Genomic DNA, 18538 nt, shown 5'->3' with positions numbered 1-18538 from the left:
TATCGCTATTGGAAATTCTAGATCAAACAAGGAACACCTGCTCTTTGATTTATTAGCTTCTCTCCTCCCATTCTAAAATAAAAATAAAAACACTTAAGAGACCTTTGACATGAACTTAGAGACCAGCAAGTGGAAGTGGAGTGAAAGAGAGAACACATGATAACATCTTCAAAAAATAAAAGGGAAAATGCATCCAAGCCACAGCCGCACTTCAAATACAGAGAGAAGGTTCTTCTTCCTTTCTGGTTGAGGGGGGAGGGGTGATGTGGGGAGTATGGTGCTATTTCTTATATAATTAACTTAATCTAGGTAACAAATAGGAGAGCCAGAGAGGAAGTAGTGAAGGACTGATAGAACAATGTGTGGTCTGGAAAAGTTTAAGTAAGCACATAGGAGAACAGAAGAAAACACAAGTTAAGTCAGAGCAGAACTTTCTTCTGGAGCTTGCAGTGCCCAAATCCAGAAGCCTTAACTAGGAACACCAAGCCGTAACTCATCTTTAATGTAAAAATGCATGTTCCCAATTTTTATCTTTGCAAAAATAAGCTAGGAACACAAAGGCTCACCAGAGCTGTCACAGAGTCTCCAGTTCAGACTTTCCATGCTTTCTCCTGCCACAAGCCCTTTCCTCGTGGTCACCACCTCTCAGAGAGGGTGGGCTGACAACTGCCCTGCCCCAGCCTCCCACTGGCTGGCCTTTGCTTCTGGATGTATTTCCTGCTGCCCCGCTGCTGAAGGCACTACACCCATTTTCCTGAGTGCAGATATTCTCTTTGCTGGTGGCGTCTCTTAGGGCATCTGAACTGTTGACTTCAATTCCCATCAGGACCGCCAGAACAACCGTCATGCAATTGCAGAGCATAATGTGGCAGCTAGTTAATGCTACGGAAGTACAATCTACCCTCAAGAGCAACAGCCCATAACTTCCCAATTGTCCAACAAACAATGTTTTAATCTGTTGCACATGATTACAATACTATGTCGTTCCCCACACAATCCCATTGCTCCCGGCTTCCTTTTCTCTTAGAAGAGAAGGTTGCCCTGCAAATTCTCATCTGCTGTTTGCTGCAAGCATCAAAGGATCTTCCAGCAACATTTGGCAAGAGGATACGGACAGACTTTTGGTCTCTCCCAGACTGTTGACTCATTTCAGCCTCATCAAAATTCAGAAGCTAATTCCATTCACAAAAACATGCTCCTGATGCATGAGACACCAGGTGGGGTGGGGAGGGGGGAAGGCTGAGCAAAAAGAGAAACAAGAAAACATACAGGAAAGGTCAGAGAAAACAGGAAAAAAAAATAGTATATGTCCAGAGAAAAGCTGGAGATGGATTTGAGAAAAAACAAATCTGCAGTTTGTTACTTGTGATTAATTCAGAGATTTAAAACGTGGAATTTATTCTTAATGCCAATGGCCAAAGGGAATGCAACCGGTCATGAAGTTCACACAGGCTTATGTAAATACACATGCAAATAAGTTGTTTTCTTTGAGCTTCTGGCCAGTTGCCTCTGCAGGGGGGATCTGAGACTTAAAAATTTGCTCACACAGGCTCAGGATGTCATAATTAGATACAGATAAGGAAAATGAGCCTTCCTACAAAGGGGAGTTTAAGAATGTGAAGGTTGGAAGATGCAGGTCACTTACATTGCAATGGTGCATGCTGCTCCCAGGCAAGCACCATTGGAAATTATAGAACTATCTCAGAAAGCAAAGGTTGAATAATATAAGTGTAGTGGCGCTAATAAGCCTGGAAAAAAGTACCATCCTACAGCAGAAGGAAGAGCCCAGAAATCTGGGGTTGACTTTGCAAGACATTGGGAAACAGAAACCAATCGGATGCCCAAGAGTGTTTTTACTCTTTGAATTTGGTACCATCACACAAGGACTGTTTGGGGAAGCAGCAGTGGTACTAGCAATGGTTTGGTGTTGCCTGACTCCTTTTCCTCTCGCCTAGTCTTCAGACGGCTCAGTAACAATGAATGCCAGGGCACTCCCCAAAGGGAAGCACACAAAACCCACCTCAGACCAACTGAGAAACCAGCACTCAGGGTCCATCCTGGTGCTCGCTGAGTCACAAACCTTTGTTGCGTTTAAAGAACAGGAAAATAACTGTGTGTTAGAGCTCTGTACTGATTCACCCGTTCTGTTGATTGGTTCTGCCTGAAAACTGTTGGGAGATTAGCAGGACTAGGCAGAAATACGTAGGTTTAAGGGGGCAACTTTTGAGTGGTGGATTCCTTCTCTGCGCCGTCTTCCGTTTCTCATTTCAACAAGGGATGCTCTCGCGTRAGCACATCGCCATGGCATGCGGGGCGTGCAGGGGCATCGTGCTGCACTATCACGTTGCAGAAGTGGGGACGCAGGGAGCAGCCCAACCACTCACTTGAGCTTCCTTTTGTGCAATGAAAATGTTACCTTCTTGCTATCTCCTGCCCTTTAAAAGCATGTTTGCTAGTGATTCTTAGGGAACCTCCCCAAAAGCTTCTTGCACATAAACAAAGAATAAATACCAAGGCTTAATGTTACTTACCTCAGAATATGCTATTTGTTCTAAATGGAGATTGAGTTAACTGTAAACAAAAGCTCACAGACTAGACCCTACAATACACAGAACTATTGTTGGTTTGAGTCAGAAAAATTAAGAATATCTTAAATGTGTGATCATCTATCTTTACTGCTCCTTTTAATTTTGTCATGGGCCAGGATTAAGTGTATGATTACTTTTAACCACTCAGCTAAACAATCAGTTTAAGCAAATATGTTTGGATTTCCTGTGAATTTTTTAAACAATTTGGGTAAATCCTTCCAGGGAGCATTCATTGAAAACTGCTATTTCTTTAGGTTCTTCTGTACCGTCATAAATGGTATTCTTACATATTTTCCATTTACTATAATAAAAATCTCCTAAATCATGTATTCAGTATCCTAGGAAAAGACATAAACATATACATACATATATATGTGATCTATCTACTTAAACATTTGTTTTCTTCTTTTACTTAAATGACTGAATCATTGAAAAAAGTAAATGATTAGAATATAAGCTGTTAAAAAATACAGGAGATCCAAAAAAGGAATACAGACCTCATGTATTCACACAAAACCAGACATGCAAATCCAGAAGATGGGAAGGCTTAAACCCAATTTAAAAATGCACAATGGACAGGATGACAAACACACAATTAATGTTATTTGGAAAAGGAAAGTGTTACTTACCAACCATTGCACTAACTTCTCCTGCCATCAGTAATGGCACAGTGTTGTTGTAAAGGTTAACATCAATTATACCTTTCCGGATCGTTTCTCCTACTTTTGCTCCCAGTAATACTGAGCCAGTGGTTTCAAAAACTGAAGCCAAAATGCAAGCCTGGCGTAAAGTAACAACACCAGAACCCACAGCAGTCCCGAATGAATTGGCAACATCATTTGCACCAACCGAAAATGCTAAAATAAAAGCAATGATAAAACCCACAATGACCATCCACAGGTACTCATCCATTGCCATCTTTCCCCAATGCGTAGGTTAGAGTTTCCCCTTTGCAAATAGTTAATAGTCAAGGCTGGAGGGCACCGTAACGGATTTGGAAAGCAGATTTCTTGTAAACAATGAGTTTTCTCTGGAAAGTGCTGGGTAGTGTTAGAATGTGAAGAAACTGCTAACTGCTGATTTTCAAACTACTATAAATACTGTTCATTTGGCTGCACTCGGTCAGCAGTGAAACACATTCCATATTTTGCTCCCAAACTGGTACAACTGTGATGTCCTGTCCTGCAACAGAAAAAGAGAAAATTAAAGAAAATTAAAAAAGGGGAATACTCAGCGGAGCCTGCAACAATGCATGTTTTCAGAAGCAAACAGATGACTTAAATCCACTAATGGGAGCCTACTTTGGCATGTGACTGGTCTAATCATAAAGCAATTCAAAAAAGATTAAAATTAGGTCATCTCCAAAGCAATATGTTTCTTGCAATAGCAGTGGCTGAGAAAACGTATTGATCATTTTGAAAGGACTTAGAAAGGTTGGGATTTTGTTGGTGCTGAATTTACCAAGCAGTGTGATTATATTGTGCTATCATATCACATGCAGTAAGAATACACTTATCTTACAGCTTTTCAATCACTGAAACAGCACAATAATCACAATACTCCCATATATCCCTATGCATTATACAAGTCTAGAAAAAAAGTTTGACTAAAAAGTTAAAAGTTCTCTGCTCCTTCCCATAGATAGTTACCAATTACTACCAGGCTTATACTCAAACCATGTATTTTATACGTATTTTTCAGTACTTCTTTAGGTGGTTTCAGTTTTCTGATACCCTTTTGAACTACGCTTTAATTAGTTCTTAATTTAATTTGAAAGATGAGTGAGATCTTTCAAACTAAAAATGCACACAGAGAAATGGATTTTAAAAAAGTAAATGTTTCACCATCCAAGACTTTATATTTTGATCTTTATGTCAACAAGAGCCATTAAGTATATTTATATAAGCCAAATAAAAACCCACATTTACACTATGCTGTAACCTAGCTCCCCTTTATTGCTATGAAATAGAGGCAGTTAGAAACCAGACAAACCCATTTTTATGAGTTTTCTAGGGAATAGCAGATGCAAACMCCCTAGCCTGGCTCCTGCCCTCTCTCACATGCTCTCCCCACAATCTGGCACAATACCCCCACAAGCAAAATTTCAAGCCCGTGCTTAATTTCTTTCCATGACCCCAAGGCAACGCAGGTCTGCGGTAGCAAGGAGAACACCTGGAGGATGGTTCCATGTAAAGGATCTCCAAAAACTCAGAAATAATAGCAAAGTAAGAAAAAGAGACTTGCTTGGCTCCGAAGGAAGGCAAAACTTGTGGAGTGTAACTGGGAGGCACTAAGTCATGCCAGCGCTTGTACCATACCCTTGGGAGCCTTTCTCAGTAATTCTTGCTCAGCGCTTGGTGTGAGTCTTGTTATGTATGATGCTTACATGTAACCACGGATGGAAAACATGATTACTCAAGATAAGGTGGTCAGGAAGTGATTATTTGAGCATTTCGGGCTGTAAGACTTAGGCCTCATGTCTTCAAGCCACTGGAAAGTATTTTATAGTCAAATAAGACATTGCATGTATTGACTCACTGCTATGTGAGTCTGACTCTGCAGATAATATGAGTGTGAGAGAGGCTTAGACAGCATGGGAAAAAGACTCTGTTTTCTGTATTTGTTTTAAAATTTCTCTGATATATTTCAGTTTTTTGGTAGTAGATAAAGTGCTGGACTAGGACCATTCATTAATCCTGGAGATTCATGATTAAATCCTTAAACCTGAAAAGATTTACACAGTGACTTGACCAAGTTAGTGTCTGTGCCTCAGTTTCTTCTTCAGAAAAAGGGCAAATTTCTCCATGTACATTTGTCATACCTGTATGAATTTAATGTCATGAATATATCAATCTGACCATCAACTTGACTGAAATCCACCAATGGGTTTAATAGGCATTAGATACCACACACACATGCACAAGCATTATATGAGACTCAGTTCCTTCAGACCACAACATAAAAGCAAATCCTCATTCCCAGCACAGGGATCTGTCTTTTCTCCCCCTATTGACCAATCGAGCAACCTACTCCAGGGATGCAACTTCTTGCGTCAGGAGATGCACAGGGCCTTGGACATTCCCTGCCACAACTGAGCTCATGGGACAATGCTGATCAGATCTGCTCCACAAGCCACCATCAGTTCCTACAGCTTCCAAAATAAACTCCAAAGTAACAAGGTTGCCTTTATTAGCTTCCCTGGGGACAAGAGCTCCCGATGGTCCCAAAGAAATTAAAACTTAAAGTGTGCGTGCGTGGTGGGGCACAGGGAGCTCCTGAAACTCCTCATGAAGGCCAAAGGGCCTCCCAAAATTTCTTGATGGGCTCTGAGAGTTACATAACCTGCCTCCCAGAAATGGGATAGGAGGCCTTGGGATAAAAGGATGTCTTAAGTAAGAAGTTACTGTTCCTGTCATTTTATGTGAGGTGACAGTTGAAAATAAATAGATCTACCTCTAAAACTTGGGAGACTCGACTTGACATCCTTTGCATTTTTAAATGTGACGGAACACAACAACAAAGCCCTGTCTTTAAGCAGACCAACATCAAAATGAAAAGAGGAAAGGGAATAAACACACATTTAAAAATGCACATACAGGCAGCACTTGAATCACTAAGTGTTACTACTTTCACCTTCATTAACTGTAAAAGATGCTAAATGTTTAAAAAAAAAGAAACAAAACAGAAAATAAAAAGGTTCCATCTGTTCTGCTGTGAAAGTTCTCAGAAATGCAAAATATTTCTGCAAAGTAGGCCAGTGACTAAATACAGACTAAATCTTGCAGCACGCTTCTTTCTAGAGACCAAAATATAGCTGGCATGCTCAGGCATGCTGAGTTATGCCCCTCATCACCTAATCTAACCCAAGAGCCTGTGGTATTTTGTGTTGTTATTGGGACAACAAAGAAACTGGAAAAAACACCATGCAGTAGGGAAGGCTGGATCTGGGGCTCTCTGCATGACAGCTGAAACCTGTTGCCCTGTTTCCTCTCCTGTGCTACATTTCATTTCATCAATACGCCTCTCTGAATGCCAAATGCAATTAAACTTGACCTTCTAGACTCTAGGAAATCCTCTGATTTATCTGCGGGACCACGATCGTCCCTCTGCCAAAGCCTCCTCAGCTGGTTGCATTATGCTGCTGCAGCAGAGCCTCCATGGCAACCCCCCCCCTGATTTTTGGAAACACTAAGCATGGCTCCATGCCCCACTGGCAGATGAGCTAGACACCCCCCTCTGTGTTTATTTTGTTTCTAGCTAAGCATTTTATTAGAAATCCATAAACATGAAGTGCTATTTCCTTCCTAAAGGAGAGATTAAAACAAAACCGAGGTAAAGGAGCACCTTGATTCATTCAGAATGACAAGGGAATCTGCAGGAAAAAGTCAGGAAGTGGTAACCACGAGATCATTTTAGGACATATTTATATATGGACATTTACTAAGATAGCTATTCTGGAAACTATTCTCAGTACATTTCTAAATGTAGACAAGATTTTAGTGAAAAACCAGCATGAAATTTGAAAAACAGTTGCTTATTGTTATTTTTGAGGGTGAGCAAATTGCTGTTAAAAGAACACAAAAACATCTAACAACTGGGACAAAGGGTTAAGGAAAATTTTGCTCAGGACTAAGTCCAAAGTCTAAGGAAGCAATCAGAGTACATTACCGACCCGTAATCCGACATAAAGGAAACAAACAGAGACCCAATAAATGTCGTTTAATTGTCTCTTGCTGAAAATTAGGGAAGAATCTACTGCATTAACGTGAAACATTAAAAATTCATATAAATCATATCCTATGCCACTCTTGTGCTCTCAGAGGCTGACTGACACGAAAGTTTAAAACTTTAACCTTCAATTGACAGTACAGAGATTCAGTGAGGTCCCATTTTAAATGTTTTTTTTTTTGTTGTCTAAGTATGAGCAAAAATCAAAAGAGGGCAGCTAATGTAGTATTTCTAAAAACAACTATTACAAATAGTGCACTTCACATTATGACAAGACATACGTGGGAGGAGGACTTAATTTCCCTTGCAGTGTTCAAAACAGCAGGCGTTTCATTATAGGCAGTCGCATTTAATCTGTACTGACAGGCAAGTTCACTTCTAGTTACCAGTGCCTGAAAAGTCTGTCTGAAACACTCACCATCCTGCAACTTCTTGTAGGTTATTCCATACCTCTGAAATTTCTGTGCACCGTTCTTTACGTAAAACCAATTTGTCAGGCTTCCCACCTATGTAGATAGATGCAGCAATCTTACAAACTCATGGCAGAAACTGCATTTCATTCCAGTGGTATTAAATACAGCGCTGCCCGGAAATCAAATCTGATTTATAACCAAAGCTACTAACATAGCTCACATGAACAGTTCTTATCTTTTCTTGTTCCTGCTCAGGCCATAACGCTCACAAATTATCTACTTACGCTACTAATATAATATTCATGATAGGAAAGGTGGGGTAATTCAAGTGGTTCAAGACTAAGAACATCCCTATATGGCTCTAAATTACATGCAGAGTACTTGTCACAAGGCCAAGCATGATGCAAGTTTAATGCTCCAGGACACAAAAAGCGCCTTTGACTTATTTCAAAAAATCAACTACAGCATACGCAGAAACAGTTTATGCATCAATCAGTTCCTATTTTGATACAACATGCTTTATGCTACTACTTGATACGGAAACAACCCTGAAGTTCACGGCTTTCCAAGGACTCTGATCAGGTTTAACACAGCAGAGAAGGACTGTCACCTTCAGCTCCCAAAACTTCCAGAGGATGCTTTCTTTTCTTAGTCCCTACCAACCTCTGCTCCCACCCCTGAAAGGGCAAAAATACCTATGAAACATGTAGCATGAGATTTTGTTGCTGAAAAGGCTCACTAAAAATACAGACAGCAGTCATGTTAGACAGCAATTTTACAAACCAGTAAAGTTAAGATAGGGGAAACATCAACAAGTCCTTGTTGCTCATTTGCTGTTAAATATCTTTTCCTCTAACTAAAGTATAATCTTCAGTGATTGAACAAAGTGTTTCTAGTAAGTAAATGGTGTTTATGTTTTGACACTGTAGATTTTTAAGATCCACTCAGGGAAAACAAGCGAGCACTGATGGATAGCAAAAACATTTTTCCAAAAGCAAACCATGCACAGAAATCTTGAAAACTCACCCAGTATTTAAAAGTTGTTTCAAGAGAAAAAGGAGCTAAGCTCTTCCAGCAACTTGCCTTGCTGATTGTGAACACAGGCTGCAGTCTAAAATAGATATCCTATCATTCAGCACAGTCACATCTGAACACACAAACTTCCACAGGGTAAAGAGGTCTATAACTTACACAAGCAGTCCTGGGATAAAATTCCCTCCTGCACGGGACAGCACGCGAGACACCACTGAGAAGCATCAATGCGAGTCCAGTCTTATTCAGTAGGTGAAAATCTGCCTCCTCTTAAGCCAGGAATTCTGCCGGGGGTGGGCACTGATAAAACACAACACTGCGTCACGGGGGCACTACCGACACAAGCCAATCCAACGAAGCTCATATTAAAAGCAGCAAACGGTCTCTTTTTTTCCCAAGCATAGGCATAGACAGGGAAGGCAATTTCATTTTTTGCTACAAACAACCACCGCTGGTGGTGCAGGTAATCTTTGCAAAGTCACAAGCTGTCTGTTTGCAAGCATGCTAAATGCACACTTAATTCACACGATTAAAGTGTACATAACGGTAGAGTATGTACATCCAGTTCAGGAAAGATGTTGCACGCTCATTACTTTATCCATGTCAGTAGAGGTCTCACAGGCTACACAGACTGCATAAAGTGAAAGATGCGGCTGAGTTTTGACTGGATCAATGCCTAAGCAAGCAACTTCGCTTACAAAAGTTCACCCTAAATTACCCAATCAAAATTCCTTAAACCGCTTTCCTTTAAGTGGGAAACATTTTTGAATGTATGTCAAGGCAAAAAAAAAAAAGACATTTGCCTAAAAGCACCTGGCTCAGCTGTATAAAAAGTATTTGCTTTAATCCTATATAATACAATTAAACCATTTTATTCAGCAAAAAGGCATTTAAAACAAAATTGTACCGTTATGGTTTAAAAATAGGATACAGACAAATTTATTTGAACTGGTTTCCGGTTTATAAATAAAAGATGCTTTTAATTTAACATTTTCACTAAAACCTTATGGTTTTAGTCCATTCTTAGTCACTCAAATCTGTGGCATCGTGTTCAAACATAGCAAACAAACCAGTAAATTTGCTGTGTCCTCAACATTTGAGAAAAATCAAATCATTGATTTAAACATGGAAACACAGACTTAGAAACATAATTCTTACCTCATCTAATTTTTAAAATTTGAATAAAGTATATTTCCTAACAATGAGATAAAAGATTTCTAAACTGGTTAAATTCAGCTGCAGATGACATTCATGGATAATTTGGTAAATCTGAAAAGTGGTTTATGTTTCTGAAGAAAACTCACATGGGTTAGATTACATCATCATCTACAAAGAATCAGAGCAAAACTCCAGTTAAAAATCTGCATTGCAGAAAGCACATTAAAAATCCCAATTAAAATTAAGATGATAAATGGCAGATCATGGTACTTTAAAAGCAATGGTTAACACCCAACTGCTATTAAGCACACGTGATAGCTGGGTAACTTTGCGAAAAGCTAAATCTTTTAAGTCTGGTTGTAGAGTGAAGGCTTTAGTTCTGTCATAGCCGGCAAACAGGTTTACAAGTTTTAGAAAAGTGAGAGAGGGTTGGTGTTTTAATACTGTTTTTCTCTTATTTACAAAGCAACATGTTTTAATAATAAGGTTATGAACCTTTTCCTGCAGACTGAGACACATCTTAATGCTATTCTTTACAAGCGGTATCAATGAATTCAAATGCAACTGATCATAACTGTAAGCATTAGGTCAGCTTGTATTTATAGGCCTGGATGCCAAGGTTTTAAGGAAGTGAATAAACAAACACCGAAACTTTCTTGGAACACTGCTTTAACTTTATAAAGTAAAAAATCGAATACAAAATATTATTTTATTTTCCATTTATAGCTGACAAGTTGTTGATGTCAGGCATGGTAATGCTCCAGCATGACTGAGTCCGAATGAACCCCAAACCCACCCTCGTTCTCTTGAACCTCCACTACAATTGCAGATGCAAACAAAAAGACTTTTAAAGCGTAACTCTTTGCTCTATTATTTAGGAGATATCTACACTGATTTCAAAAGCTAGAACTTTCCAGCCCCATCTGTGGGAATCATCTCAGGCCTGAGAGAGCAACAAAGTTGAACTATTTAGGTGCCACTTCCCACGAGCTAGCCTGACCACGGCAGTGGTTTCTTGTTGATCTAAACTTCAGAGCTTTGTCTACATATCAAGCAAAGGATATAATAAACAGCACAGAAAAAAGAAATATCTTTAAAGCTTTGGTTCTGCTAAGTCAGCATTGTGGGCCTTAATCTCAGGAAAATTCAATCCAAGATAGGTTGACCATTAAAAAAGTTACAATTTGGGATACCACTAAAGAAACAGGCAAAGGAAAATTTATACGACCACAAAATAAACTATGAGGATCGGCTTTTGGCAATGGAAGTAGCAGTATAGTTCCCATCAAAACAAATATTTGTAGCAATGATAAATATTATGTACTACAATCTCTATCAGATATTATAATTTTTTTTCATTTGGAATTTAGTCTGGCAAGTCCACAGCTGAGAGATCTATCTGAGACTCAGCAAACCCCTGGTAGGTAGATTTATATTCTGGTTTAAATAATGTAATAGGACAAGCTGATTTAAATAATCAATATTTAAAAACTTGTTTTGCATTTCTGCATCAGTTATCTGCTGAAAGATAAACAGGCTCTCATTTATCAGTAACCTCTAAAACAATGTTAATTTGCACCTTAATGCAACTTTTAGATCAGAACTTTGTAACCTTTTTTTTGCCATTCAGATGGAAAGGCTACATTTTATTCATACTTAAGCAGTTATATGTATTCTAAGATACATACTAAACACTCTACAATCCAAGAAAAGAAAAATCAATGACCATGAAGGAGATCTGAACATGGGTGGAAGATGACTGCACACCTACCACATATCTCAAAAAATTCCAGTTTTTGCAATAACCTTCCTTCTGTCTTTGATTGATGGCCCTCATGACCATCTCTACGGTGGGGGGACTTGAAGCAGGACACCACACTCTCATTAGTACCTGGAAATCAGCYTTGAAGTCCTCTAGACTAATGGAGATTTAGCACAGCTCTACTGAACACAGCATCATTTCTGGGCGCTTCAGTAATTCTATTGTGTCTGATGAATATGAATGAAACTCTGAATATCTGTTCTGCAGATACCAGAAACAGAGACATTTCTGAGTGAAACTACAAATACAGTTTGAGCCTGGAAAGAGCCTGCTCTGATCAACGAAAGACCATCTGCTTTTGCCTATCAGTAGCAAGCTCCAACGCATTCTGTTACCTACGAGGGTAATCTCTGAATAGAAAGAGATGTATCCATGTCTTTCACTGCGGTGAAAACAATCCCTGGGACTGTCTGGAAAGTCTAATATTGTAGACTTAAAAAGAAAAAAGCCACTGGACATTCAGGGATGGATTGACTCCTCTGCTCTGGGGAGACAGAAGTTTTTGATAGGCTTTCTTGACAGCTCTGAACTCTGTCATGTCAGTATGTGCAACTCTTTTTCCAGCAAAGCCTCTGGGCTTTTGAAGAGGACATCCCATTGCAACCCATCCCATCCCAACTAAGATACATCCCTTACCCATGGTCTGAATGAAGCAGGGTAGGTGAATTGCTGGGCTTGCATAAACATGCCATATCATATAGGATGACTCTGCATGAACTCATGCTCATCTCTTGAGTGAGCAAGGCCTGGGAAAAAAACAATTTTGGCCAATGCTGAATCAACCACTGTCCCAGTTAAATCCAGGAACTGGATTTGTATCACCTGCAACTTTGGCTGATTCACCACTGAGCCTAAGCGAACTTACTACATCCATCCCAAACAAAAGGAAATGGATGAATTGCTGCTCTGACACTCGCTTAATCAACCATTTCCCCATTTCTGAAGAAAGCAATCAACACGGTCAAAATATTTCTAAAGACCCTGGCTCCTGCTGACAACTCAAATGGCATTCTTCTGAATTGGTAATGGTTCTATGCTGACTATATACAGAACACAAAAAACTGCCTCTGAAACACGCTAATGGCATTTGGAAAATAAGTGTTTTGCAAATTCAGAGGCTTATGCAAAGATCCCTTTGGTCAAAAGCCAAAACAATTTTGCCAAAAGTCAACAATATGAATTCTCAGATAATGGAAATCAGACACCTCAAGCCTCAAATTGCTTGCCATTTTCATTTCATTTGGGGTTTCAGAAAATAACTGCTGTAAAGTCTTTTTCCCTTGAGATAGAAGGGAGCCAGTTCTTTGGCTCCCCAGAGTCCAAAGACTGTCTCTCTTAAAAGGGAGCTGGACTGAGAGTAGTTATCCACCAGCAGCATGTCAAACCATACTGGCTGACTTTCACCAACAGTCTCCAAAATCAGTATGTCTAACGTGACAGAAGATTAAGCACTGCTGAAATGCACTAGATCAATGCCAAAAGGAGGCAAAGATCAGTGAAACAACAAAGCGAGGAGGAATAATGACTCTCAGAGGTGCTGGCTAGGGTTATGGGAGTAAGCAGATCAGGTCAATATATTGTCGCAATGGAAATTGTGCCTTTATCTGTGTGCACTGCAGTAATACAGTTGTAAAGGTGGAAATAGCAACGGAGCCATTGAAAGCTGAGTCCTTGACTTCATTTCATAGGAATAGGAGCCAAATGTTACACTCTCAGAATCTTAAATAGGTGATCATATAGGCATATAATTTCTGAAGACAAGTCCAAGCCACAAATGGGACTTCGGTCAGAAGAGTGAGACAGCTTTTTCCTCAAGTTGTCCAGCAGATGTTGACCATACAAAGAATGGCACCTGCCAACTAAAAGGCCTTTTCCCCTCAAAGCTCAAAAGCTGCTGATCTCTGTTCTTCTGAGTCCATGTAGCGGTCCATATTTACTTCTTGTAGTTGTCGCTACTAAAGACAGGGAGGTTGACGATAAAGCTAAAAACCTCATGTTCCACCTCCAATGCAGAGCTAACACACCGGCTGCTCCACCATAGGCTGACAGTCCTGCCACAGCAAACAGGTGCCTGATAGACTTGTCACACTGGCTAGGAATTAAATTGTTGCCGCTGGAACATGCCAGGGACTGTCCAATGGGCTGGCACTTGGCTCAGCAAACACCTCCAAAGAGGACTTATTAAAGGCACGCAGCCCTGTGAAGCAGGTCAAGAAAAGCTAGGCTTTACCCTCCACAAAGCAAAATGTCACTTCAACACTTCTCCTGTGCTAGAATCAGTGCTGAAAACCTTAGGAAAAGCAGACCTACAGACCAACTCAATATAGCACATTGGTCATAGATCTTGTTATCAAGAACTATCTCCCTCAGGTGAGCTAGCACAGAGATGGCTACATGTTTTACCTGGGCTAGACTGGGAGCAAACCCTGGTAACGTTATCATTTGAGCTTCAGAGGTCCAGTGCTCATATTCGGGGGGAAACACTTGCAGTATTTGTGACAGTACTGGCAGGATACTGGGACACACACCGCCTCCTGTGAGCTGATCAGTGAACTCATCCGTGGCAAGAGCTAGAGCAGCTACAATTTCTCTGCTTGCTGACACAGAGGCTATAAAGAGAAGAGAAACCCTTGGAAGAGAAGTTTATTGAGGTAGTGAAAGATGGTATTTCTTTGAGCATGCAACACCAGCAAACAGCTCCAGTGGCCAGTATGCCTCATCCTCTTGAAAAGGTGTTTATAGCTAGGCTGGACTGGTGATAGTGATGCATGACAGCACCCCGATGTTTGCCCAGAGGAAGATGGACCGTGTGGATGCTGATGCAGAGTTCAGTAATAGCAAAGGGGATTCCACGAGGAAGCCTCCCTCTTCCCCTGCCCTTCTGACGAAGGGCCAAAACCAGAGCTAGCAGCACGAAGACTGCTGAAGGGGAGGACATGGCCATGCCCATTAAGACTCAGTAGATACCAGCAAGTTTTGCCAAATACGGGCAGGGCCCAAGCACTGCCTAGACTCCAGCTTTGGCAACCTGATGGCTCTTGAGTTGATCTCTGACCCTGGGACTGATGATGTGGGTCCAACCCAGTAGCCCTGAAAAGGAACTAAGGAATGCTAGGATCCTGCTATGCTCACCACAGCTTGAAGGGGCCTGGAAATGACACCAGAAGCTAGGAGATGATGTGGAGACGCAGGATGTCTTCACTGGCATCCGAAATGCTGCGGCCCACAGGAAATGCTGTGGTTGGCTCAGGCGTGCAGGCTGGAGGCAGGCTATCCAGTGCTGACACACGTGCCAGCGTGCCCACACTTCAGTGGGTGCAGGCACCTGGAGTCGAGGGTGGCTGCATTCTTTTCTCTAGGTGGATGTCCTGTAATTGGATTGCTCTAGACCTATGTATTTCCCTTGCAGAAAACGACCTGCATGACAAGGGAACACGTGCCTCGGCACAGCACTGCAAGTATTCAAGGTGTAAATCTGACAGCAATGCATGCCCTTGAACAAAGTGCTAAAATGGAAACCAGCTTTCAGTGTGGACACTGACTTCTCAGCTCTATACAAGCACTGAGGGAACAACCACATTACTCATACAAAAGCATGGTGCAAACTCCCAGAGAACTGAAGTTCCAGAAAATTAGGAAAAAAAAAAAAACAGAGAAAAAGCAAAAAAACAGTCTGAGGCAGCCAAATCTGACAACAACGCCAAATGAAGAGAGTTCTCTGGAGTAGGGGCAAGTGTGAAGCATGTGTCTTCATCAACTTGGAAGGGGCCACAGCTCACCTCTGTGGTACTGATGAGGAAAAAAGTCTCTGGCTCAGTTATCTACAGAACAAATGAACAAGTGAATCATCACACAAAAAAAATATTGAATACCCAGTAAAAAGTACATAAAATCATTTTCATTTAAAGCATTAAACAAAGAAACTATAGTTAATAAACTGACCTGGTCACTGAGACCTTCAGAAGTCATTTCTTCTCACATCTCTCTATACATAAATTAGGAGGGGAAAATAAATTCTCACATTTTTTCAACAGCCAATCAGTTTCTTAGTTTTGAACTAACTATGTATTGAACTGAATTAGATGAATAAATTGATATGAGGAAAACGGTTGCTTTGAAATGGTAGAATAAATTACTCCTGTCAAAGTGGGCTTAATATTTCAGTCAACACTGTCTCCAAATGTTTCACAAGTTCTCTACTGCAATTTGATTTTTGCTTTCTTTAAAACTTCAGCAGACACAAACTCCTTCGCCTTAATTCATTTAATGCAAATACCTAAATGCATTACAAAAAATTTGGGCCATATTATTACTTGCTCATTTAAAATTTGAAGTAGGTTTTAAAATAAACATGATCCTTTCCAGTTTTCTCAGCTACACAAAAATCATTTTCCCTTCTCCAAAGTAGTCCAGAATTTAGATCATATTGTTCACTAATGCACATTCAATTCTGGGATACACTGGTATCACTGACATAACATGAAATTCAGGCATGTAGAATAACATTCTGTATCTATTTTAAAACATAACTGTCAGTTACTAATATATTTAAAGAAAGAAAAAAATTACAAACTGTCCCATTGGCTAATCTGCTAATCCTGGGATTTTATTTTGCCTGAGATTCTCTAGGGTTTATTCAGAAAACAAAGAGAATTTAATTGCACAAACTCAGAGAGAGGCACAGTTCTCCATCAAGGAAGCTTCCTAGAAGAACATGTAAAAACCCACATTGTGAGTACCTCACAGGTTGATCTAAACAAGTCAAACACCATGAATGAAAAAATACTGGAAGAAACACTAGGTGAACGTAGAGTCAGAGATAGTAAGAAGAAAAGAGAAGTGCTCAGATTTACTTGTTCCAGTCAACAACAGTAACTAAAGTTTATTGATTTCAGTTTCAGCAACTAAAAATCCATGAAACCATTTTTATATTATACAGACAATACTCTCCCATATTTAATCTTCTATTAAAGTAATTATAGTGCAGGATCTTCTCACAGTCATTGTGATTTACTTATCAATTAGTACAATAATACCTATTTTAAAATATGAATATAACTAAATTCAAATAGTTTTTTTATCCAATTATATAGCTGTTCAATCATATGGAAATATCTAAGTAAAGAGACTGAAAAAATAACCCAGTGTTAAAATATAACTGTTAGCTACAAAAATAGCTGGACACACTCTCAGCCACTGTCTCTCAACTGTTCCCTTTATATCCACTCTAAAACTATTTCCAACACACTAATCACATCTATTCAGAAGAAAGTAAAATTATACGATCTCAAAATATTTTCATTAGAAAAACAGTCCTTTAACAACTGCTTGCCCTCTTCTATCTAATTATATACTCTTAAAGGCCAAATATTCAGTCAGTATGCAGAAATAACTATAGCCTTTAATAAGAATAAAACACCAGATAAGACTTCATACGAAAAGCAAAGATGCTCTTTGCCTTGATCAGGAACACTATTCAAAATTGCATTAAATTTTAAAAACTTAAATATATAAACGTCAAAGTCTTAGTAACTCCGTATCAGCGACTTCTTACAAATAAGTCTGTTTAGAAGATCATAGTATGGTGGATAACATGGCTAGAATTTTCTCAGAGATACTTCACATAACAGCCAAGATGTTCAAAATAACTACCCTTTTCAAAAGCTCTTCCTCAAGTCAATACTAATGGAAGCTAAGTAATCTGCACTTAAAACCCCACAGCCCTGCCAAAAAAAGGTTACCTCTCTGGAATGCTTTTGTGATCAACAGTCAATTTCAAAAAATTTGAACTGATTAATATTCGATCATGACATCTGTCCAAGAACAGCACAGAAACAATACACTATAAGGTTACTCAAATCAGAGGGATAGCGCTATCTTTTTTTTCCTTTTATCTGTGCACCTATCACACTTTTTATGCAAAGGCTGTTTATTAAATGGAAGAAAAGCCCCTGATTTACTGTTTTGTTACTGTTGTGGTCTGATCTTCTCCATATTCAAAGTAAGTTTCCATAAAAAAAAACAAAATTGATTTCAAGTACAAAGCAGCAGCTATCTAATCCACAAATAAAAACTACAGTGATGTTATGCTTTTCCTAAAACAAGCTTGAAGCCACGATTATATTAAAGACACAGATGTGAGGGGATTTTTCAACTTCCAAACAGGTAGGCAAACAAGGTATTACAATCCAAGGGTGCAGGTAAATGAATAAGCAAGCCAACTACGTGATGTTTGTGCAGCGTCCTCTCAAATCCTGCAATCCCTTCTAGAAAGTCTGGGTCTACATCTCCCTCTTCTTTACTCATGTTCTTCTCACATGGCTTGGTCTCAGAAACTTTCCATGCCTGTAACGGAAACTTGAGCCAACTTCTTAAATGTATGATTTCTTCATCTTGACTCATCATCCACTTCTGTTTCTGAGAAGCTCCTCATCATGACACCTGTATCTCAAGAAGCAAAACAGGAAACATCACAGGGATGAAGCATGGAAAGATGAATAATAATATGCCTCTGTGTCTTTAATAAAATCCCACCTTTCATTCAAGTTCCTCTTAGGAAATACAGTTCCTTTCTCAGAACCAAAGTCTCACCAAGCTAGGTATGCAAACACCTAGTGCCAGAGTTGGGGTAACCAATGAAACCTCCTGACCTGAGCCTCTGTTCTTAACATGACAAGCAGAAGAAATCCCGTACTAGCTAGCCTTACGTCCTGTGGAACATATCATCAGGTGACAGGTCTGCCAAACTAGTCTGCAGCAGCCAGTTCAACTAAAAGAAACTGCTGACCTATCCACTA

General features: G+C 39.7%; 2 protein-coding genes across 6 annotated transcripts in view; both read right to left on the bottom strand.

Annotated features, from left to right (window-relative positions):
* SLC20A2 (solute carrier family 20 member 2) overlaps positions 1 to 18538 on the bottom strand; it is a 57601-nt gene that overhangs the window by 29250 nt on the left and 9813 nt on the right. The window contains exon 2 of one of the 2 annotated variants that reach the window (XM_026078276.1): positions 3218 to 3770. In XM_026078276.1, the coding sequence (XP_025934061.1) occupies positions 3218 to 3506 (289 nt within the window). In that variant the 5' untranslated portion in view covers positions 3507 to 3770. The other variant, XM_026078277.1, reaches the window with a different exon arrangement.
* SMIM19 (small integral membrane protein 19) overlaps positions 3698 to 18538 on the bottom strand; it is a 27991-nt gene continuing 13150 nt past the window's right edge. For 2 of the 4 annotated variants that reach the window (XR_003255556.1, XM_026078279.1), the window contains one exon: positions 16590 to 18182. The gene's annotated coding sequence lies outside the window, so the exon portion shown is untranslated. Of the gene's footprint in view, positions 3771 to 16589; positions 18189 to 18538 lie in introns of those variants that run through there. The other 2 variants (XM_026078281.1, XM_026078280.1) reach the window with 2 other exon arrangements.

Source organism: Apteryx rowi, unplaced genomic scaffold (genome assembly GCF_003343035.1).
Source record: "Apteryx rowi isolate R43461 unplaced genomic scaffold, aptRow1 scaffold_478, whole genome shotgun sequence".
NCBI classification, from domain to species: domain Eukaryota; kingdom Metazoa; phylum Chordata; class Aves; order Apterygiformes; family Apterygidae; genus Apteryx; species Apteryx rowi.
This window is presented reverse-complemented; position numbering and strand designations above follow the sequence as displayed.